At 34.9% G+C, this 25,814-nt stretch overlaps 1 protein-coding gene across 2 annotated transcripts in view; it reads left to right on the forward strand.

The window, feature by feature from the left end:
- CSMD1 (CUB and Sushi multiple domains 1) overlaps positions 1–25,814 on the forward strand; it is a 1,033,500-nt gene that overhangs the window by 726,282 nt on the left and 281,404 nt on the right. For both annotated transcript variants that reach the window (XM_015284920.4, XM_015284921.4), the window contains exons 9-10: positions 540–664; positions 5,568–5,689. In XM_015284920.4, the coding sequence (XP_015140406.2) occupies positions 540–664; positions 5,568–5,689 (247 nt within the window). The remainder of the gene's footprint in view (positions 1–539; positions 665–5,567; positions 5,690–25,814) is intronic.

A 25,814-nucleotide genomic window follows, 5' to 3' on the forward strand; every position in this document is an offset into this window, starting at 1 on the left:
GAAAAAAATTCCGTAGAAAAATGTTATGATATTTCAAAGTTGCAAGTGTGGCAGCAGTACCACAATCCTAGTAAAAGTTAGCATTTTGCAGTTTTTAGCAGGACATTTCAGCAAAATAAGGAACTGAATGAAAAAAATATTTATTTGTAGTACATGTTGACAAATTCCTCTATTTAACTACTTAGGATTTCAGAGAATGTGAAGTTGAAATTATTCATGGAATAAATCTTATCTGAAAGAACACTGATTACATATTTTTGATGCTTACTTTGAAGTCATTAATAAAAGCATGAAAATTAATATCACAATTGTATTATATTCCTGGCATTATTTCTTAAAATAGCAGACAAAGTGAAGATGGTATACTTGTTCCGAATAGTTTAGGATATCTTTTTATGTAGGTAGAAATGATGAAGTGAAATTTCCCACCCTAGATTCTTTGTTTGGACCTAGAAAAGCTGTAATTTATTTATTTATTTATTTTGTGTTATTTAAAATACATTGTAATTCTTTCCTTTTGCCTCCCATTTTTCTCTTAGGGTGGGTGCAAGTGTGCAGTTTTCCTGTGAAGATAACTATGTGCTACAAGGTTCTAAGAGCATCACTTGTCAGAGAGTGACAGATACACTGGCTGCCTGGAGTGACCACAGGCCAATTTGCCGAGGTACGAACTGTTCTTGGGAATTTTTCCTGAAGTTTGGAAGGGTAATTCATCATTTCTGTTTAGAAATGCAATGGAATGATGTTTGAAAGAAAGCAGAAATTGTGTGTATATATATATAGAACTACACACATATATATAATATATCCAATATATACAAAATTATATTTCTTTTTATCTTCTTTTTGTCATATAAGACATTTTAAGTAGATCTAGTTCAGTTTAATCAGCTAGGTTTAGGTTACAATTTTCTAATTGAAGTCCTGAATATGAGAACCTCACAATCATTTTGTTTTCCTTTTGGTCCCAGATACTAAAAAAGTCTACCTTTTTTGTAAATTCTCTTCTCTCTTTTTTTTTTTTTTTTTTTCCGACTTCCATGTTCTCCACACCCTCACTCTTCTGTTAGTGGGGGAGGCTTTTTGTTTGTTTTTCTAGTTGTGTGGTTCTTTTTTCCTATTTACTGTCTGTAATTAAACAGGAGAAAAAGATGAAAATGCTGTCAAAATAATCCAGAAAAGAGATAATTAGGAATAATAACAATTATTTTTGTTTGCATGTAACTTTTCCTGTTTCTGAGTAGAAACATTAACTTGGATCACATATTTGGAACGTACACATTAAGGAAAGTTCTAACCCTGGTAATTTGCTTGTTTTATGTTCTCAACACTGGACAATTTAGAGATAACTGACACCACTAATAAAAAACAAAAACAAAACATACAAACAAACAAAAAACCCCATACAAAATGTTTGATATATTTTATTTATGGCTATGAAGTAGTACTTCTTGTACTTCATAAAATCTTATGCTGAATGACAGTTATCAGGCCAGCACATGACAGAGAGACTGAGGAGTGAGTAGAGTTGCCCGGAACTTCTTGTTCAACAATGAAAAAACTGTAATATCAGTCACATTAAACACATGTAATTGTAGGCAAGCAAGCAGGCAAACACATTAGCAACAGCAACAGCAAAGCGTCCACCAGATAGGAGTTCTGATAAGGCTCATCATTCCTTGGTCCACCTTCAAATGGGGATTGCCTTATGATTCTGCTACAAAAGATAAAATAATCTCTGCAGATGTTTGATATGACTTATCTCAAAACAAGATCTACTTCATCTGTCTGTAAATTATTTTTTTCATAGTCTTTCTACAGTTCTGAATGTTTGATTTAGAAAAATGATATGCCAGGTTCCTCTTGAGCTTAGTCTATCTGTAGCTTGGTTCATACATGCCTGTGCATTTCAATCTTATTCAGTTATACATAAATGAAAAAATATATTCACTTAGTACTTTTTTTCATGCTAATGTAGAATAATGCATCTGTGCAATTCCATTGTTTATTCTTGTGTTGTTGTTTTTTTTTTTTCTCTCCCAAATTTGTTCCTGCTTGCTAGTACACTGTAGAAATGAGCTGAAGTAATTTATGCAGGGCAAAAGTAACACTCAGCAGAAAGGGTCTATTTGCTTTTGAATTATCTGTACGTTCTTACTTGTGTTTGCTGCTACTTCCAATTTGTTATCTGCAAATATCTCTATTATGCTTTACTCCCTCTAGTAAACCGCTAACAAAATAGAATACATTAGTCCTATACCTCCATTAAAAACTCAGTCCAGAAAACAATATACTTTTCTCAAACATACATCCAAACTGGGAGCTAAAATTTCACAGCTGCCTTCATGTCATATTAGACTGTCTCTGTGAGTCACATCTACGTTTTCTAAACAGAATAACTTTGCTTACCCTGAGCGATGTATAATTCTGGTTCAGGATTACAACACTGCACCTGGTACACATTTGTGGATAGTGAGATGTGAAAGATAGTTTTATTTGCAGTCTGTATTATTCCCAGTCTCCCTGATGACTTCAAAGATGCTTGTATTCCTGATGCTTACACCAAGCATTTAATAATAAAATTCACAGTAAAAAGAACTTTACTGCTTTTTGCAACTTATCATGAACTCAGGACAGAATAGCTGATAAGCTAAATGGAACTATTGTGACCTTAATAACTTTCAGCCTGAAATATTTACCCTGGATTGCTGGCTAAAAAAATTCACCACCCAGAAATCATAGGAACTGTATTATCATTGACAAGTACCTCCATTATTTACACCAAACAGTAGCTATGTAAGGACTGTAATTGCCATTGAACAGCTAGAGATGGCCTATGACTCCTTGATGGCCAAGGATGAGCAGAAGCTTCCAGGGGCAGCCAGGCAAGACCAGAGCCTATCCAACCAGCCCAGACAGGAACAGAACAAGGAACACCATGGCAGCCTAAGAACCTGCCCCAAACACCTTCTGAGGGCTGAGCCAAGGAAAGGTCAGGTAGAGGGCTTGTGGTCAGGAGTCAAGAGCAACAAAGTCTGTCAACAGACATAGGTGTGGTTGTAGTGGAACTGCAGGCTCATACTCTTTAAGGTATTTCTCAACCAGAGACGTAATCCAAGCCCATCTTAAAATGAATTCCCAGGCACAAAGCAAGGTACAGTGGCAGGCCCCCAGGTGAGGCTAATCACAGCAATTTAGGCTTGCTAATATCCTCAGGAACCAAATGGTGCTGATGTAAGTGTTCCCATGTTAAATTGTACAGAGAGCTACCAGTAATTTATTCTTGTATTGTCTGATGCATAAGGTTCTCTACAATTTTTCTGTAATGTTTTATAGTAACTCCGTTTCCCAAGCAGACGTGCATTAAAAACTGTAGTTCTTGATTTCTTGTTTGACTTCCTTTTTTCCTTTTTTTTTTTCTTCAATCCTCCTCTTCCTACCCCCAACCTTATTTTATTTTATTTTATTTTACTCCGTAAGTTCAAATAAGAGGAAGGTAATAAAGGGAGATGTTTTCTATCTAGTCTGGGGAAGAGACAATACAAACTATGTTTGAAGGTATATTGATTCCAAATTGCACCTCTGAGTTAGTTTCTACTGTACTTTGTGCAGGATAAATTAAAATTAAATTGATCAGTGCTAATTGTATGTTAGCTAGAGTGATACTAACTAACTACCTAACAGGTAATACGTAGTAGGATACTGTATGGGTAGTGTTGAGTCATGGCCTGAGCCACTGATTGAGTGCCTGGGGAAAGAACCTAGGCAATTCACCTGTGCGACTATAAGAGGTGGAGCCTGGTTGCACCTTTCTTAGACATGACTGCCACTGGGGAAGGATCTCTTCCTGGAGATCCCTCCTTGGTGAAGCTTTCCCTGTGAACCTAGAAAGTTCTGATACAGGTGAGAAATCTTTTTCCCTTCCTTTGTAGCACCTTTCTATTATGCTGGTCTTTCTGTTATTACACCTTTGTTGTAACACCTTTCCCATTGTGTTGATCTGTCCAATTGCTACAAATATTTAAACATGATTAGCTTTTTGTTGTTTTTACTTCCTACACAAAGCACAACAAACTGCTTAGTAATACTCAATGATAGAATTCGTAGAGTTTCCTACGTGGATGAGGTTTTTAGGTTTTGTTTTTAACCTTTACTTAAATTGTTATGGAAAATTTCCTTATGATATGTCTGAATTGAAAGTGAAATTCTTAATAGAGTTCTACAACAGACTCTGTCCTATATGATAGTCAGACTTTTTCATAGAAAACAGCAGTTTTCCATGTGTTTTTTCTATTATTATATATCACATATATAATATTTTTCTATTATTATATATCACAATTTTCTATTTCTGTGACACAGAGTCACAGCAGTTTCAGACTAGATGTAGGCTATAGTTAATTTTTGAAGTCTGTGGGATCAAGTGCTGGTACAAGATTGTGATGGGAGAATAGAAAATCTGAAAGTAATTTTTTCCTTTAGTTTTGTTATTTTGTATTTATACCAGTTACACTTCCAATGTCATATTAGATCCGGCTCTTAATTTCTCCCATCAATGAGGTAAGGAAATACCTTTTTTCTTAATGGAGGCAGACTCAGAGAAAGATGAAAAGTAAAATTTTCTGAAATGCTAGGATTCAGATAATATGTTTATCCAGTACTGAGGAAAAAGAATGACTTTTTTGTTTGTTTGTTTTTTGTTTTTTAAGGAATGTAGTCTAAATTACTTCAAAAGTTAGTACGGGTAAGTTAGTTCAGGTATTTGAAGATATACAGTATCTAACGAAGCATTAGAGATTTTGTGCTGTAGCATGTTACCAAAGTACTGTAGTGCCAAAAAGAAGATAGTTGAATTTTGAAGTGCTCTGGGTTATGTAACTCTGACTTCAATGGAAATGTGAGTATTTTTTAAATAACTTGTGATATTTGAGCTTCTCAAAATATTTTAGTATTTTAGAAAATCTAGCCTTAATGCTGTTTGAGAAGTAATTTAATTCATGAAGTTTATTTTCATAATTATTTTGATGAATATGACTGTAAGGAAGTATGGTGGTTTATATCATGCTTTACAAAAGGCCCAAAACCATTTTATATTTCTTTTTAATTTTGTTTCCTCTACTGTAAAGAGCTAAGACACCACAAAAGTTCAAGTTGGGGTAAGGATATAGCGTTATATAGATCCACACGCTGTCTAGGCTTCATGCAACTGCAGAGAACTCACAAAGGAGAGCACGTACTGGTACTTTAGCAAAAATACGCTGTTGTACACAAAAGACTCCCCCCAGCCACTGAGAGCAGTTCAATACTCGCTGTTTGGTTCACTCTAAACAGAATACTTATATGTTAATTGAGGTCTATTTACCTAAACTGGGACCAAAGAAATGTAAATTCCTCTAATTTTTTTTTTTTTTTTTTTTTTTGACGGGACTGAACATTTTCATATATAATATTTCAGTTTAGTAATTATTTTGCATCGAGTTTTAATTAATGATATAACAATTTCATGAAGTTTGGCTTAAATAGAGCAACTTGTCAAAAATAATCTTATTTGCTGTTTGTCATTTCAGCTAGAACATGTGGTTCTAATTTGCGTGGACCAAGTGGAATTATTACATCACCAAATTATCCAGTTCAATATGAAGACAATGCACACTGTGTGTGGGTCATTACAACAGTAGATCCAGAAAAGGTATGCTTTTTCTCTGCCTACATTTAAACTCTAGATTTTTGAATGTGTTAAAATTATTTCATATGTATTTGGAAACAAATCTGTGAACACGTCTGACTGTATGTATTCATCAACTTGCAAATAATCAGACTAGAAATACTAATATATGTTAGACTGTAGGGAAAAAAAATTCATTAATATCTGTGAAAATGTTCACTTGGAATAATAAGTCACAGCTACAGTGACACATTCAAAATCGCATATTTCTAAATGAATCAATTGAAGATTTTTTTCAAGTTGTTTCTTGATACTTGTCATTCAGTCTAATCATAGAGTAGACATAAGTCTTATTACATTGTCTAGTGTTGTCAACCATTTTACTCATGTGCCTAATTTCTTTTTTCAAGCCACTTTTTTCCAAGAATAAGTTCTGAAGATAAGATATAAATAATTGTGCATAAAATAATAGTAATATTTTAATTTAAAATTATTATTACACTGGAATGTACCAAGATATACTTTCACCTGTTTTTCATAATATATAAAACTCTTACGTGAGCCATTTAGCTGCAGATGGGCTTCTCTCTAAGGAGAAAACTAGCAAGAGAGGCAAACTGAACTACTGTATTTTTTAGTGTGGCAATTATAAGTGACTGTGAATTAACTATGTCTACGATTTAATGATTTAAAAGTTGAAGTGTTAAGTCACTTGGCATTTTTCAGTATTGATAACCATTTAAAATAAAAAATATCTGGCATACATCAATTCCAATTTATTTTCAATACGATGTAGTCTCTTCTGTGAAATGCAGTGTATTTTGAGAGACGATCTTGTTGTGCATTAAAAGAAAATGTGTGAAATTAGTGCCAAGAAAATTGAGTCTTAGATCTGAATAAATAAATCTTTAAGGTACTTTTTCATTAATGTATTATTTTAATTTTTTCCTTGATTTTTTCGAGAATTCTAATTAGCAGTTTTCATATTAATGATAAAATGAAGACTGTAATCTCCTTGCTGAGTGCAAGAGATTTTTACTGTAATAATACAAAAAATGGTACAGTGCAGAAGTATTTATTAAGCTGTACGTTATATAAATTTTCTGTGGAGGCTCAGACTTGTGTATTAGGTGCATAGTAGGCTAAAGTTTGTTATTTTGTGCATGTTCTATTCATTCTGTAAAACGTTTTTCAATGGATTTATGGTTTTAGTAGGATAGAGCTCAATAAGATTGGTCTGGATAAATTTGTTGCTCTATTTGATAGGCTTGAAAAGGCACTCTAAAGAAGTATTCTGTGGACAGGTTGGTAGTTTATTGGTTGGTATAGGAAAAGTACACCTGAGTGATAATTCTTGTTGTGATGTGAGCAATACATTTGAAATGAAGAGGAATGAATAAAAGATTTCAATCATAGAATGGCCTGGGTTGAAAAGGACCACAATGCTCATCGAGCTTCAACCCCCCTGCTATGTGCAGGGTCGCCAACCACTAGAACAAGCTGCCCAGAGCCACATCCTGCCTGGCCTTGAATGCCTCCAGTGATGGGGCATCCACACCTCCTTGGGCAACCTGTTCCAGTGTGTCACCACCCTCTGAGTGAAAAACTTCTTCCTAATATCCAACCTAAGCCTCCCCATCCCAGTTTAAAACCATTCCCCCTTGTCCTATCACTATCCACCCTTGTAAACAGCTGCTCCTCTTCCTGTTATATGCTCCCTTCAAGTACTGGAAGGCCACCGTGAGGTCTTCTCGAAGCCTTCTCTTCTCCAAACTAAACAATCTCAGTTCCCTCAACCTTTCCTTGGAGGAGAGGTGCTCCAGTCCTCTGATCATCTTAGTGGTCCTCTGGACCTGCTCCAAGAGCTCCACATCCTTCCTGTACTGGGGGCCCCAGGCCTGGACACAGTACTCCAGATGGACAAGAGCTGAGTAGAGGGGCACAATCACCTCCCTCTCCCTGCTGGCCATTTCTTTTTTAATGCAGCCCAGAACACAGTTGGACTTCCAGGCTGCAAGCGCACGCTGCTGGCTCATGTCCAGTTTCTCATCTACCGGGACGCCCAAGTCCTTCTCTGCAGGGCTGCTCTCAAGGAGATCTTCCTCCAGTCTGTATAATACCTGGGCTTGCCCCGAGCCAAGTGCAGCACCTTGCACTTGGTCTTATTGAACCTTATTAGGTTCTCATGGGCCCACTTCTCCAGCCTGTCCAGGTCTCTCTGAATGGCTTCCCTTCCCTCCATCGTATCGACTGCACTGCTCAGCTTGGTGTCATCTGCAAACTTGCTGAGGGTGCACTCAATGCCGTTATCTAAGTCATTGATGAATATATTGAAGAGCACCAGTCCCGAGACTGACTCCTGAGGGTCACTGCTTGTGACTGGCCTCCAGCCTGACACAGACCCTTTGATTGCAAGTTTGATGCTTTCACTGAGAAAGAAGTCCACACAATTCAATCTAGCTTTGTGGAAGCTGGTAAAAAGATAATGGAGAAGTTGATTATTACGACAGTGTGAAACAATATGTGAAGCTTCAAGACTTTTAATGTCAAACTTTATCAATTATGATGGGTAATAGGGGATGAGGTGTCTGTTATTAGTCTTGGGTATGTATAGCAGTGAAACAGAAAGAGATTTTTCTTCACTTTATTCAGCTCGTACATTTATTGGCTTTAGAACCATGATGGCTGTGAATGTGATGTCTTAAAATCAGACATGCTGAAGACACAGTTTCTTTCACATGACCTCTACATCACCTTTATCAATACGTGTCAAATCTGGTACTGAGATTTCTATCCCCAAAAAACTAAGTCTAAAGTTAGCATATGTCCCTTAGGATAAAACATAGGAAGGAAAGTGCTTTTACTTCATAGTTAATTTGACTCAAATGGAATTTATTTTTTTTTTTGGGGAAGAAGCTGTACAGATTTTAATCCCTGACTTTTGTTGGAGTTATTAATGACAGACCTCCTGAAAACTGAACCGTGTATTGAAGTCTTGATCTTCAATACACTTAACTTAAGTGTAGAACTTAAACTGAGGAGCCTACTATTTTGCCCTTTAGACTTGAAAATACTTACAAAAATGCTTAGTGTCCATACTTCACATTTCACTCTTTTCCAAGAATGTAGACAGTTTGTGACATTTGATTGTGTATTTAAAATTAGTTTTAGGTTACTCTAGAAATGAATTCATCTTTTTTTCTAGTTAGTTTGGATGTTGTGTTGAGGGACATGGTTTAGTGAGAACAAGTGGTGATGAGTGAATGGTTGGACTGGATGATCCTGTGGGTCTTTTCCAACCTTAGCGATTCTATGATAGCATTTTACAAGATACAGTATTTCCTGTTAATATTACATTTAATGCAGTGCGAAGAATGTAATGTACTTGAGGTGTACTTGCACAAAAAAAGTAAAACATCATGTGCTGACATATTTTTATAAATATTTTAAAATTAACTCACTACATTTTACAAATGTGACATATTGTTGCTGGTTATTGTTAATTGAAAATTGATTTTTTATTTCCTGCGAGGATGGTCTTATGATTACAGGTTTTTAACCAACCATGTCAAAATCATTATTAGCTAGATATTTTTCTAACACAATTTTAAGTTGTTTCATTCTTTTCCTGTTCAAAAGCATGTCTTTTAATGCTCTGCTTATTTTGAAGAGTTGATTTTTCCTTCCTTACATTTTATTTGTTTCCTCTGTGTGCCACTGTGGTAGCTGCTGCTTAGTATCCTAGAAAGCCATTTATTAGAGCTGTAATATTTGCAAATAAAACTTTATCATTATGCAGTTTCTCAACTTCTTAGAAACAGTTTCTTTGGAGTTTTCTTCTGAGGTCTTACTGTTCTGTTGCTATTATATTTTACTTTCTGTTAGTGTAGTGTTTTCAGTATGTTGTAAGCATAATTCTGTTTCTTATTGTTTCAATTTATTCTCCAGGCTGTGTGTTTGTTTCTTACAGCACTTAACACTTGCTGCTTTCAGTGTTCCGTGATAGTATTTGTAGATGCAATGTCTCTGGTTTTCAGCTATAGTGTCAATAAGATCTTAAAGTTCTATGGTCTTTTTCAGCAAGGATTCGTAGTTCAGTACAGTATTTTTCTGACTGGGGATATCTAATGTAAGCATGGGGTTTTTTTAATGCATTTTTGTTTTTTTAAAAAGTATTAAAACACTTTTTTTTGCCATACTTAAATATGCACAGTTATTGGTGCCACTGCAAGTCAGACTAGTAGAAAACATGTCATGATGTTATTTTTTATTTCTAGGATGTTCCTGAAAAAGTTATTGCCATTTCTTTTTGCTTCTTGATTTTTCTCTCAGTACCGCCTCTTATGTATAGTGTTTCTGCCTTACGTTTCTATGTCAGACTTTCACCACAGATGTAGAAAAGGATTATTTTGAGGAGGAATGACAGATTATATCAAGCTAACATAATTCTAACTGCAATTCTTTTTAAATTATTAATTTTTTCTAGAAAGTGCATTGATGAAAAGATGACATATGTCTGACTTAGTCATATCACTGCTCATCCTGTGCTGCTAAAACATTTGAGCTTATAGCAGTTTGATTTTTTTTTTTTACATTAATAGGATTTTATGGAGGATTGTAATACACTACTAATTTAGCATGGTTGAATAAATGAAATTGCTACAGTGTATGCATATGTACATTCTGCACAGCCTTTTCTTGTCAAAAATACCTTTACATCTTGTTTGGTATTTAAAATATTATTTTAGATGCATCTTAAGTGTGCTACTTTCCATTGGTTTCAGTTAAAGACAGCTGAGATTCCTGGAATTGTCAGGAAGCTATGGCTCAGAATCTCAAATACTTTACAACTCTTGCAATATAGATCAGTGGCCTTTCTTGCAATAAAACGTGAATAGATTCTTCATTAGGATGGAACATGGTAGTCCTGTTTCTTTTTCTCCAAAATAAAAAAAATATATTTCATGTCATAATCTCAAAACTTCCTTATACTTTTATAAATAGTACTACTTAAATATTTTTTACTGCAGTCCCATCAAATAATGCTGTCCCTCAGATTTACCATAGATTCTGTAGAAATTATTTGTGTAGTCCTGGCACAGCTCACACTTACTGCACAAGGAGACAAGTGTTACAGATTAATTTATGCACGTATGGTCCTGGGTTACTTCTCAGTAGTATGTTCGTTTACTTTGCCTTGAGGTGCAGATGGTCAAAATATCTTGTGCATGATGCTCACTGATCTTTTCCTGTGTACAGCTGATTCTGAGAAAGTGCCAGATGACCATCTGTAAGTAAATAATGGGAAATTCACAAGAAATTCACAGACTATATAGTCAAGTATGCATATAGAAAAGATCAGGTTTTTTTTTTGAGTGTATTAGTATTTTCTGAATATTTTAAGATTCTTTTCAGTCTTTTTTAGTGATACTAGATCTACTGACATCGCTGCAAATAGAAGCCTCCTGGTATTCATATAATAAATTACTGTCAGCATTTCATTTAATTAACCCACCATGATGTATTACTAAGTAGGAGCTTCATATTACAAGTAAAGAGACACTGGGGAGAACAGTAAATGGAAGACGAAATCATCACATGTGCATTAAGATGCACAGATCTTACATTTGTTATAATCACTCACAAGGAGCAAAGTCTTCTGCAGCCTCCGTGCTGCAGGAGGTGTCATAGCTAACCAGATAGAGCTTCTGAGGGAACACGTGGCCACCCAAGTCTCGGGCTGCAGACTATGACCAAGTTTTCTGTCAGTGTTTAGTGGCAGCAGTGAGCACACCTGTGGGAAGTACACTTGGGTAAAAGAACTGCTCAACCTGGGGACAGAGATTCAGGAACAGATGGGCAGGCTGAGGAGCATCAGGGAGTTTGAGGAGGGAGAACCAGGCACAAGGAGGGAACCTAAGAGACAGAGAGATATGAAAACCGGTTTTATCTCAGATATGCAGCAAATGCCTTCTCTTCCTGCCTCTCCTCACCTTCCCAGGTGCCCTTATTCACAGGTATGAGGCTTTAGAACTTACCATTAAGGTAAATTATGATGTGGATGATGGTCCACCTGGGTTGTAGGGATCACCTAGGGCTAGTCAGCTTATGGCCTGTATCACAACTACCTTCATCAAGGAAAACAGAAGGGTTATCGTCACTGGTGACTCCCTTCTGAGGGGAACAGAGAGCCCAGTGTGCCAAGCAGATCCACCTCATAGGAAAATATGTTGTCTCCCTGAGGCCCAGGTAAGAGATGTTACTGGAAAACTCATTAGCCTTGTATTGACCTCTGCTTATTAAGCGTTATTATTTTTTTTTTTTAATCATGTCAGCAGTGATGAAGTAGAAAGAAAATTCCAAGGGCAATCAAAGAGGACTTCAGGGTTTTAAGATGATTGGTTAAAGAATCAGTGACATAGAATCATTAAAGATAGAAAAGACCTGTAAGGTCATCCTGTCCAGGAACAGACAAACCAACATGTGGGTGGCTCCAAGGCTGGTATCACTAGAAGAATTTTTGATTTCTCAATCATGAGGCCTGCTGGTTTCTGATGAGATACACCTCAGATGTAATGTTTTTTTGTGCAGCAGTTAGCAGAGCTGTTTGGCAGGGCTTTAAACTAGAAATGTAGGGGGAAGGGGATAAAGCTGAGCTTAACAGTGATAAGCTATATAACAGCACACTAGACAGGTAGATAATCTTTGTATCCAGACTTAATCCTTTGAAGCAAGAAGTGAACTACAACAAAATAGTTTGAATGAATATGGCCAACCACCTTTTCAGTTAATTGTGCCTTCACACTTATCAAGAGGAAGTATTGTCTTTCTGATTAAAAAAAAAAAAAAAAAAAAAAAAAAAAAAAATTGGTCAGCTTCCAGAAGAATGATTAAAGAACACAATTAAGAAAGTAAAATTTTCAGTTACCATTAGGGAATCTCATGACTTTATAATAAGTACGATTCTCTGCTTGTTTACTGTGATACCAAGGGAAACTGTTAACTATTTTTGTTATCCTTGATTAGATGCAATGTTAGTGTTTTTTGTCCTGTGGCTGAATTGCAGTATATTCATATTTAAAAACAAGTCAGTATCCAAAATTATTATACTGCTTTCTGGAAAATTTTATTTTTACAATGTTGGACATATTCCAAGGAGCAATGCACTGTTTCCACTCGAATGTCTGGTGTAGTGTTTAAGGAGATGACGTACATAATTTTGCAAGTCTTCCTTGTTATTTTGACACATTTCATTGCATCAGTATAATAACCTTTCTGCATGAAAGCATTTCTCAAAAATCACTACAAGTTCTTATTTTGACAGGCTATATGTAATGGAGAAATCCCAAATGCTATTTCAGATTATTCATTATCAAATTATTAACTCAAAGAAATCGGACTTTGATCAAATAAAACAACTCCAAAATTAAAATTTTTTAACTTGTTCTGAATCATATTCTGGGTCACCTTTCATTATTGGAGTTCATTTTCAATTACCTTCCATGTAATGTAATAGACTGTGCTGATTTAGAGCTGAAATAATATCTAATTCATCTACATGTTTTGAGTTTTTTTATCAATTGCCATCAGACTTTGTAAAATAAAATTCAAGTCTTGCCCAGTTTAAGAGCTCTCTACATGTTTGTGTTTACAGAGTTTAATCACTGTTGAAACTGTAAAACAATATACAATTTTGGTCTCTAGAAGATAACAATGTGGAACAGTCTCTTGCTGATAACCAGGTGTACATTTTCTAAGGGGTTAATGTAGGTACACTTCACAAACATTTCCAGTCTCAAATATCTTCTCTTTGTGCCTTTCATTCGATTCCAGAGATATAGTGTTGGAAATATCCAAATAATTTTGTCAGGATGATATCTCTGATAAAAGTAGATTTTATTAGCAATTGCAACAGCAGGCATCCCACAAACAGGAATTCACCTATGGATGCAATAGTACAGCTTTTGTACCTCATCTTCCACCCTCCCTTGTTTTCCTATTGGCTGGGTACACCAGGTTCATAATGTTATCAAAGATTTGCATTTGTTTATTGCATTTGGTTATTACATTTGTTTATTGTGTATTATTTGGTTATTACAAAGATTTATATTTGTTGATTCATTTGCTATCTTGTGCCAGTCAGTTGCCATCCTGCTGTTTCCAAGATGTCTTAGTACTTTCCTTATGTTGATATGGTGATTCTCTCCAAGGTTTCTTCCATTCTGTCCAAAGGCTGCTTCCTTTGTTAAACAAAGAGCACCGAATTTGGGGGGGGCGTGGGGATTGCCGGGCCTTCCTGATGCCTCTTCAGGTGCTTCCTTGGGCATGTCATGACTTGTTTGCTGGTTTTATCACTCTCATGCAGGATATTCTTGCAGTGTGTATGACAAAATATTATATATATGTTTACACCGACTAGACATAAATTGTTGCTAGCTATACATGTATATTGCAAATTAAGTTCTCCTCCTTAAATTCTTTATTAATTGGGTCTTGTCTGTCCAGCATCAAATATCAGTAAGGCTCAGAGTTATTTCAGAAGGCTGGACAGCCTGCAGTCTTTGTACCTATAACCTAGTTCATTCACCTAATCTTTGACTGTAAATTACTTCACCACTTCACCTATATACTGAGCATGCATTCCTGGGGAAGGTTCATCTAGAGAATAGGTGATGAAAACTCTCAGAGACTTCACCCTTCCTCCCGCCCCCCCCAGTTAAGTAGAAAGACCCCTGAAAAGAACTATGGCAGTGGAGACCATGAAATAAAAATTCTGATCTTGTTCTAATGCAGAAACACTTGATTCCCACAATATTAACTCCTGTATTAAAGAAATAAGGTTTAATAACTGTATAATAATTCAGCTGATGCTTGTGCCCAGAAAGAGAGCAATGAGGCAGGCTCCCACCTTGAGAAGGGGGGGATGGTGAAGATGCTTCTATTTCTGGCATTTCACTTCTTCAATCTGTGACACTGAGAAAAAAGAGAGCAGCCTAAAACAATACAATTAATTTATGAATTAAATAGTAAAAATCATGCATTTGAGTTTGGTATGCCTTTCAAAGAAAGAAAGTGCCTATTAGCATGATCATTCCCTTCCTTTCTGGATGACAGGTAAGTACAATGAGGTTTCCCAGCACGATTTTCCTCCTCTTCCCTGTAGGTGGTAATCTTCATCATTATGACAAAAGAAAATATTTTGAGCTGAGTGAAGAGTTTAGTCATTTAAGTAAGTCGACACTGAAACATAATTTGTTTATTAATCTTTTTGAAATATCCATAAGCAAAAATCTCACCCGTGCACCATCATAAAGCATTCAGAATTGAAGTGATATGTAAACAGAAGCTTCAGAGCAAGAACAGTGTGTAGGTGGCTATGGTTGCTGTCAAAGGTGAAAATGGAGACCAATTCATTATAGCAGAAGCTCTTATTTGTGCCCGAGGAGAAAAACAGGAGAAAAACAAAAAAACTCCTAATGAGTTCTTATTTCAAATTTACTATTAAAATGAGGAGAAGAAAATAACAGAACATGTATGAAATATAAGCCATGGAAATATAAAATTTAAATTTTCTCAGAACTTCATAAAAATCATTACTATTCTCTTGTGGCATTCTGTTCTGGGAGGCACAGAACCTCTTGTCATAGACTTCATAGACTCACCGAGTAGAGAATTTCTTTTATGCAGGGTTTTTAGTTTCTCTGCAGAGGTAGCTCTTCTAAGCAAGTGTTATTGTCTTTTGTTTATTACTATAAATACCTGACAACAAAATGCAACTCTAGAAGAGGGAAAGTGTAATTTATTTCTTCAGTCAAAATTCAAAAGTTTCTAGGATATGAGTTAAATGTTTAATTTTAATTAAATCTGAGAAAACACCATAGAGTATATTACCCCTCCTGAGTTCACATGGAGATCTTGGAGAAACTTGAGTCTGCAAGAGCCCCAGCATAATCTCAGAGGGTGGGAAGATAAGAGAAAGGGGGATAGGGCATGATCCAAGTATTGCCTCCAGTTGTCCTCAGGGAATAAATTAGGCTGTGTTTATATTAGCATTGGTAGTGTGGTGCAACAAAAGCAGCTTTGTAGTGCAAAACAGTTAGTGCTGAGGGCCCCGGGTTCATACTAAATGAATTGTCAGAATTTTTACTGTGGACTATTTCTAATTTTAATCTGTCTGGAAAACACCTCCCTGCTTAGTTTCATTCAAAAAGAACAGAGTTTACCTGCTCTGAGATTTCACTATGATGCTAACAACAGCACAGGAGGTGGAAATGACCAGGGATTGTTTTGGAGTTGCACCCTTGATCTGATGTGAATGCATTTTTAATATTCTTACACAGCTACTACAATGGACAAAGAAGGCTGACATTTACACAAGCCTTGCACATACAGGGTGGAATCAGCTCCATAGCTAAGCAATGAATGCTCTGAAGACTTAAGATTTTGTGGGTTTTTTCCTCCATAAAGATCAAACACAAATCTCACCCAATAAGGTAGTTTGAAAGGTTGTTTATTACTCAGGACATCGCTTGTATTTAATATATTCTTGATATCTATTGTTTTTTTTTTTTCCCAAAGACGAAGAAGAAAGCTGTGGGGAGTGTGCAAGTTTTCATTCAATCTTTCACAGAATTGATCTAATTCTTAACGTCAGTCTGTTATTAGAATGCCAAGTTAACAGTTTCCAAAGTTATCATTCTTTTTAATTGCATCTTAGATATTCTGAAACATTTTGGTGTCTGCATTGCTTTTTTTTTTTTTTTTTTTTTTTGGTAGCTAGCTTCTTTTTTTGCTCTCCTGATTTTCCTCTTTCTTACTGGTAAATGCTTTTTCCTCATAGTATCTCTCAAAAGAAGGTATTTCATGCATGCTACTACATATTCAGAGTTATACATGTAAAATTATATATACATACAAATATATTTATAACCATTTACCTCTTTAGAATCAGTAACTTTCTTATCTAGAAGGAAAATAGATATTGATCATTTTTAATCTAACAGTATATTCTGTATTTATTCTAGATCCATTATTTTCTTTAATGGCCGTTTAATTAAGTTTTAAAAAAATCAAGTAAATAAGATAATAACTTCTGCTTGAAATGAGCAGTGGGACTGTGTTTCCAAGATGACACTCTACAGAACACATTAACTTCCACTTCTTCATTCCACAGAAGTACAAATCAAGACATGAGATAAATTTTTGTGCTTGAGATCCACTGTATAGAATAAAAATGCATTCTCCTGGTTGTGACTTTTAAAAAATGAACTGTCCATATGTGACTCATTTCAAGATGATTGATAGACTGCCTGCGCACATGTAATTGTACTCTATGGACTGTTTCCTATTGGTAATCTTGAGGTCTTTTGAGATTCTCAAACTTTTGTTTTGCCTCCAGTTGTGGATCTAGAAAGGCATAGATTTCCTATAGATCCTGTTCTGTCTGCCAGACCATGAATGTATGTCCATAAGTCATCTCAGCACTAGATGTTTAATTCTGGGGAAGCTTACTGAACTATCTGAATTAAGCTTCAGTTATAACCAGGGGAGGCTGCACGGCAGTTCAGTTCAGCCTGAAACAAACTCCTTACTGCCAGTCAGATTGAGCTGTATTTACTGTAGTGTGACATTAGGTATATAAAGCATCTTTGAATAGAAACAGGTAAACATCTAAATTTGGGTGTTCTAGAGCTCATTTCATGTACTTCACCCACAGACGTCTTGTAAAATTTAAGATGTGTTAAGCAATCCTTCCTGGCCTCCAGCTGCTGCTTCAGAAAATTGTGTTTATCTCACTTATTCTATATCTTTAGACAATGCGTGGATTTGGATTTCTACTGAATGCCATTTTCATTACTGATTTCTGAAACAGTGTTCTGATTACTTCCCTCCCCCCCACCCCCCAAAAAAATGAAATAAAAGTATTGCAATTCAGATACTGTAGGTGTATCTGATTTCTGCTCTGGAATGCTTTGAGTTTCAACAGTGTACAGATATTCAGAAATACATTTTAGTCATTTTTGTATGTTCTCTTCCTTCTTTAGGGCACTTTAAAAGTCCTTTTTAGTATGCTAAGTGTCTCTTGATAGCAGTTTCAAAGGTACTCACTGAAGAATTCTCTTATAAAGTTCTGTGACCATATAAGCTTTTTTTCTTTGTAATTATAACTGTTTGTAACAGACCGTTTTCAGCAAAATGATTTTCAATTCATGTTCTTTTAATAAGGTCAATCAAAATCCAGTGTATGAATTGGATTTATAGTAGTATGGAAAAATTATGAGGGAGCTGATATCTTTATTAAAGCACTAGATTTTTAGTAATTTTGCATAACCATTTGAATTAAGTTAAAATTTATAATCTAACTGGAGTTGTGAGTCAGGGGTTGGACTAGATGACTTCTGTAGAAGTTGTCTTGGAATCTAAATGAATCTCTGACTAGTCAAGTGACTTCAATATGTAGAATATTTAACGTGTTATTATGTGTATTTCACAGATTTCTCTGTTACTAGCCACTCATTTCTGTTCTTACAGACATAAGAATTGTCAACTTTATTTTTGTGATGTTGTAACTAAAGCAGATTTTATACAATTTTAAAGTACTTATTAATAAAAATGTGACATTCTAGAGGAATTGTGATGCTTACCTGGTAAATATCTCACAAGAGGTTGGTTTTCCTTTTGAATTTGTACTTCAATGTGCTGCTTATTCAAGCACTTAAGAAATGACTTTTTAAAATCAAGAATTTATTCAGAATCTTTTTTTTTGCCTCAAAAAAGACATGATAGAAATGTTTAAATGATCTTCCAAAAGACAGATACAATAAATACAGATTCTTTTTGAGAACAATATGACAGCTTTAATGGACATGACTAATATTTAGACATACAATGTAAATATTGTCTTCATCTCGCAAGACTCGCATTTTTTTGTCCCCTGTAACATTGTTCCAGCATATTGCTTTATCATGAACAGCTATGTGTCAGATTGATGCATAATTAATTTTGTTCACCTTCAAGAAATATTTTCCCTTTTTATTCTTAAATAAGACACTTAGGTTAAATTTGCAGTAGTAAATATCTAATAATGTCTTCCAACAAGTAGGTCAGTGATGTTATGTTTGTTTCTTTCTTGCTGTGTTTTACGTTATTCTTTTTAGAGCTCTGTGGACTTAAGAAGCTAAAAATGTGGGATTATATGGGTCTTTTCTTTTCCCTACTTAACTTTGCATTGTTTAGAAGTCAGGGAACCTATATTTTTTTTTTCTAAAATGTATCTTCTACGTTCTGAAACTCTGAAATCTGAAGTTTCCGCTTTCTGCAACTGGGAATGGTTGTACACTGCATTTTAGTGCCTCCATGTGCGTGGTCTGACAGAAAACTGATCAATCTATATATCCTTTGTAATTCACTGAATTCTCCTGTTGACAGTTATAGAGCAGTGTGCACATATACTGAATCAATTACAGTGAATCTGAAACAAAAAAGATAGGGAGTGTTACTGACATTCAGAACATTAAATTCTCTATCAAAGGTTCAACATTTTTGGTGCTACATGAAAATGCTCATGTCACAGTCCAGGGGTCTCTGAGATATAGTGGGCAGAACTCATCACCATAAGCTGTTTTTTCTGTGACTTTCTAAATATTCATGTTTGCCCTTGCTTCATATCTTAGATTATTTTTGCAATCACAGAATGAAAAACATTTTTAATAAAAAGAGAAAATCTCTACTCTGTAGAGAAATATTTAGACAGAGAAAATTCAGCAACAAATGTTTTGGTATTAGCTCTTCTGAACAGTGTTTTATAGCAATGGACAATTAGTAGTAATAGCAAAAAAGATATTTGCTTTCACTGTGATCTTCTAGATCATACTAAATATTCTGGGAAAATTAGAAGTTTTATACTATTATTTCACAAGCTTTTCTCTGTGATATATATTGTTGTAATGTATTTTCCTTTGAAAACTGTTTAGTTTAAGTGAAGAATCCTGAACATTAGTATCAAAATGACAGAAATAGCCTTTAGTGTAGTTACCAGATCATCATCAGATTCAAATATATTTTTCATACTAAATACTGTGCGCAATCCTAAAGGAATTAATTTGCTATTAAAGCCGTTATTGAGGTCATTAGAAAATATCAAACTCTTTAAACATAGCTATAACCTTTTTATGGAGGCTCAGTATATCTATGGATGTAGTGTAAGCATTTTTTTTTTTATTTAGCTGATAAAAATGACTATGAAATAGACACTGATAGTGATAAAAAGAGTACAGTTGTTCAGAAATGACATTGAGATGCATGTTTAGAATGAATAGCATTAGGATAGTCTTAAATGTATTTAGTTGTTAGTGTTATCTAGTTTTGTATTGCAAAAGAACTTTGTGTTTTTCTGTTTAAAATGATTAATAGCAATAAGCAAAACTGATCTCCTTTACTAAGCCCCAATTAAAAAAAAAAACTTTTTTATAGTATGAAAGCAAATACTGAGCTTTTACTCAATGTCAAGCTTATACACGTTATTTAAAGTTTCACGCAGTCTTACTGACAGCTCATGTTTCTTTCCAACTGGCAAAAAAATAAAAATAAAAAAATTACACAATAGGAAGACATTATGCATGCTGTTGACAATTAATAGTCCTTCCTTTAGACAGAAGGTTGTTAAAGCAAACAGTAGTAGAAACCAAACAACAGTAGCAGTAGGAGGAACCAAAGCAAATATAGTGTGACATTAACAACTTCATCTATTTCTGTCCTTTTACTTTCTACTATCATCTTTTCAACAAGGGCCACAGTGATTCACTCTTACCAGTGATCTGTATGTGTTTATAGTTTATTTTTTGTTTGTTCCAATTTTAAAAAGATAAAAAGACTATATTTTGTTTGACTCATTATTGCTTTGTTGAAGTCATACACATATTCTATTATTTTTCATTATTATCGTTTTTAGTTTGGCCTCATTTTAACTTGTCTGGGTCCATTATTTACTTATAAAGCAATCTCCATCCTTTAGATTCAAACAGAAAGCCAGAGCTTTCATGTTCATATTAATGCCTTAGGTTGTCACATTTTCTGTTCATCATACAAGATATCTTAAGAGAGCTTGTAGATACTTTGCAGGGCAGAATACAGGAATTGCTTTGTGTTCAATTTCTTGGTCATTTGTAGCTATAACAAAAAAATCCCTACAGATCTCATCATCTGCCAATTTTCAGCCTTAATAGGTACTTCTACATTTCCTGAAACCTGTCACTTACCTGTGCATATTTATTGGCCAAGCTGCTGAAATACTTGAGAGGACAGATGTTCTCACTAAAGCAAATGGATCATTTTAGTCCAACAACATTGTATTGGTCACAACACAGCCATGCTACCTTGTTATACTCAGTCTCATACTTCACATCTCATTGTGAGAAGGGGATTAAAAAAACAATCCATGAAACTATAGTCTTCATTTTGATTTGAGGGAAAATATTGAAGCAAGTAATTTCTAATCATATGTGAAAGAGGTTGATTGAGAATAGCAAGCATTAAATTACCAAAGATAAAACATCATTGACTAATCTCACTATGCTCTATCATAAGAAGAGATTTCTCACTTAAAGGAGAGGAAAGGATGTCTTCTAGTTTGATTTAAATAAGGTTTTTGGCACTATCTCCCACAGCATTCTGTTGATCAAGTTATGATATGATGATTTATATGAGTAGAAACTGGATGGGTAAAAAAACAAAAACAAAACCAACAAACACACAGCAGTATAATCTGCCTGAATCATAAGGCTTAGAGGTTAATGATGTATATCCCATCTAGATACAAGTAGACTATAGGTCTTAACAATCTTTACTGCCCTTCACTGTACTTTCTCCCATACTTCCATGTCTCTTCTGTACTGTGGAGTCCAGACCCAGACACAATACTCCATTGCTGATCCTGCTTTGAATGACAAGATCAACTAGCAGTCTAGCAGGATCCCTTCAAACCTGTATTATTCTGTGATTTTAACAAGCAACCTTGAGTGCTGTACCTGGAGATGGAGGTAATGGTTTCTGGTTAATTTAAGAAGCAAAGAAGGTTTAAATATAGAACTTCTGAGTCTATTGTAATTCTAAGATATTACATTCATCTATAAGCAGAAATAAAATCAAATCTGAAGCACAGATCATTTGCAACTCAGTTGTAATTCAATTTCAAAATGAACTGTTTTTTTCCATGCTTTTAAACATTTTTCATATGTCACAGGCTTATTAGAATTTCATTTATTTTTTCTTGAATACTTTATACATTCTAAATGAAAGTTTATGCACTAACAAAATTATGTTCTTTGTTCTATTTTATTCTTAATGTTTAGTTCACTTTTTGACTGTACTAAAATTACATTTTTGTGACTTTGTTTTTCATAACACCAAATTGTTACCCTTATTTATCAGTTCACAGTTCATTACTTTTTGTCTTGTGCATCATTTAATTCATCAAATGTCAACTTCCAGTTAGTATGTGCTACAAGATCCTTTTCACAGTAGACCTTTGTCTTTACTGCTTTGAAGATCTCTGTTAGCAGACTCACTCTACTGGTCATTTCATTCTTCCAGTTATACTGTCACTATCAGCTAATTCTGTTCTATAGTAATAGCTTTTACTTTAGCCAGCACTGAATACCAGATTTACAAATAATTATTTTCCTAGATTGTATTTGAAACTTCAATTTGACAGTTGCAGTTGCTCTGTAGACCTCTTGCTCTTGCTCTCTGACCGCCTTTCTTTCCATTCAGAATCAGACTGGCTAACATATTAAAGAGAAATAGCGTAAGATGTCTGTGCTGGAGCTACTTTATTTGTGATGCAAATAATTTATTGCTTCACCCCACTATATGATCAGTATTTTTGAGTTCTTTTTTAAAAGTCTAATTGGGTTAACATAGGCACTCACTTCTGGAAAATGCTTCTTGGACATCACAAAAGCAGAAATTTTTATGGTGACTGTTTTTAGGTGATGCCTCACATCTGGACATGCAGAAGTCAATTGTCACTCCATTCTAAGTCATAATAAGAAGATCCTGTATTTTTTGATCAGTGACAGCTTTTCTTCCTTGAACAGATTCAAACCTGTTTTAATGACTAGTTTAGTTTACTAGTTTCAATTCTGATTTATGTCCATGTAATCACAACCATAAAGCTTAGTCTGTCTGTTCAGGATTCACTTAAATATTCATGATGCTTTGAAAGACTTCAGAGAATTTAGAAGCATCTTCTCTCAGTCTTCTTAAATTTCTTCAGCATGCAAGTTATGCTTCCTTTGGCTGCACTACATAATGCACAAGATATCAGAGAATGCTTTTCGATTTTCTTCTCAGTGCCTGAGTCACAGAATCACAAACTGATTGAAGTTGGCAGAGATATCTGGATCTGTCTGGCCTAACCCCTCTCAAGCAGGGATGTCCAGGCGGCTTTTGAAGATCTCCCAGGAGGAGACTCCACAGCCTCTGGGCAGCCTGTGGCAATGCTCTGTCGCCTGCACCGCACGGAAGTGTGGCTTGTAAAGAAGTGTGCTCAGACAGAGCATCCTGTATTCCAGTTTGTGCTCACTGTCTCTTTTGCTCACCCACTGGCACTGTGAACTGCAGAAAAGAGCCTCATTCATCTTCTTTGCTCATACCATTCTAATATTTATGTACACTGGTAAGATTCAATTAATTCATGGAATGTATATGAACAGTTGTTGTAGGAGAGGAAGAACCTTCATATTAAGGGATTATATTAACAGCCCTTCTAAAGAGTGTAATTGTCCTGGATCCTCAGCTATTATTGGTGTAGTTTGTTTCTGGTTCTTTTACCTATCTGTCAGACTGCATGAAATCCTTCCTACACTATATTTTTGAATTGTTGCCAGGGGGTTTCAACAAACCTCTTGAGGATCTCCCTTCTTCACACTTGATGTGAAGTGAATTATTTTATTTTCACAGAATTCAGTGCTTCAAAAGTGATCCTATTTTTTGAGATCCAGTAATATAAGATCTTAGAGGAACAGTCATTCTTACACTAAGACTTACTCTAAGCACTAGCAACAGAGACTTGCTGTGAGTTTCTTGTGCACTTCTGCTGTAGATTGTCAGCTCACTGCCAGAGCTACTGTGACCTTGGCAAGCCACTGTGTTCCAGATGACTATAATTCTGGCAGCTGTCTGACATCCACAGATTCATAAAACAATGCAAAATTATAGAAGCTTCTAAAGCAGATGCTTAGTGGTATGATCTTGTAGCTATTCTTTGCGTGAATGTATCTGAAACCCGTCACCAGCTATTTGTTATAGAAGAGTTTCATGGAGCTACCTGTAGCTTGAATATGGATGTGGATTATAAGGAAGGAGAAAAAACAAAATAAGAGGTTAGCAGCTAATAGAGATACTTGAGACAAATAATCCAAATGTATTTTTCAGCTGAGTTTTTCCTCAGGATTGTTATTGAAGTTCCTGCAAAGGAAAGGGAAAGGAGGTAGAATTATTCTAGAAAAAAAGAAATAGATCTGTTTGTTACAGATTGCTTGGTATACAACTTAATTCTCAACAGGCTATTTATTTATCTTTATATAATTTGTACTTTCTGCCTTCCGTGAATCCTTTTGCTCCAGTTGAAATGTGACTCATGTGATGTAAACTTCCTTACAGTATGAATTTAAGAAAGGCATAATTTCTCTGATTATTAAGCAACATTAAGCATGTTTTTAGTATTGCCCTGGACTGTGGCCATGACGATTATGCAGTGACTTTCATTGTCTCCTCTCTGTCATGATATTTGTTGTCAAGACTGCAAGTATTTTTTGATGCTGGCCTAATTTTTTAGTTGTCTGCCTATTGTTTGAAGCACTTCAATGCTACAGACTGGAAATTCTAAAGAAAGCTTGAACTTTAACTGATTTGTGTGCGTAATTATAGAATATAGTCTCCATTTATATGTGCAGCATGACATTAAATTCAAAATATTTAACATCAGCTTTGCATTTTAGAAATATAACTCTTTTCAAGGAAGCTGACATAAAAAACAGGAAATTTGGGGAGCTCTGTAGGGAGCAATAATGGTTTAGAATATTAATAAAAAATGGATATGAAATCTGATGGATCTGATTTTTCAAAAATACTTGCATATGTGTTAGAATAGCAGATTTCGTTATCAGTCTTTTTTTTTTCTGAATATTAAAGAGTTAGATAATCAGTTATTAAATAGCTTATTCTGTGTAGAACTGGTCCTCTTCACAGCTGATTGGCATTGTGACTGAAACAAGGAATGGCAAATGCTCCAGCTAGACTTAAAATGTAAAAATAAAACCATGATGTTTTGATAATTTAAATCTCTTAGCTAATGTCTTCTCATCTGATCCATTTGCTAACAGGTGATTATGCTTGATAGTACTAGTAATTTAGTTTCATAAACAGTGCACAGGTAGGAGGTACAGTAAGAAGGGAGAGAACTCTCAAGATCTCATAATACAGATTGCCAAAATTCCTATTTGAAATGGTGGTATTTTAAAACAGTAATTTGTGATATGTCACATACACTTTTTTAATACTGGAAGCTTTTTAATAGATAAATTCAGTATACAAAGGGATAAAATAGTTTCCTTTCTTAGGACCAAAAGGGAAGACAATGATAAGCCTTTCACTAAGTGTGAAGGAAGTATACAAAATAAATCCAAAGAGTAATACAGAAAGTTATATGCAACTTCAGATTTTGTGTTGAATATGGTAGAAATTTAGTTGATTTGTATTTGCAACATCAAGGAAAACATGTGTGAAAGTCTATTACGATAAGTCACTTTTCCTGATAGACAGCAGTAGATAATATTTGCTTAGGAATTTTGTTACAAACTCATCAGAAAAGCAAAATTTGCTAGCTGTTATTGTTAGATGTGGTGTAGCTAGCAGCTGTTTTCTTATTAAAATTTCTTTTATTCTCAGAAATTCAATAGGTCATGTTCCTGTGTGTGTGCGCTACTGTCTTGTCTATGTGTACACTGTGTAATATTAAAAAATAAGAACATTTATATCCATTTTAAATTTAACTTCTTAACAGGTACACTCAAGTATGTATTTGTTAAGATACATGAGAGAGGAAAAGCAGTTTAATGACTAAATGAGGCATAAATTTAAGAAACTA

The sequence above is a fragment of the Gallus gallus genome, chromosome 3, assembly GCF_016699485.2.
Source record: "Gallus gallus isolate bGalGal1 chromosome 3, bGalGal1.mat.broiler.GRCg7b, whole genome shotgun sequence".
Taxonomy (NCBI): Eukaryota; Metazoa; Chordata; class Aves; order Galliformes; family Phasianidae; genus Gallus; species Gallus gallus.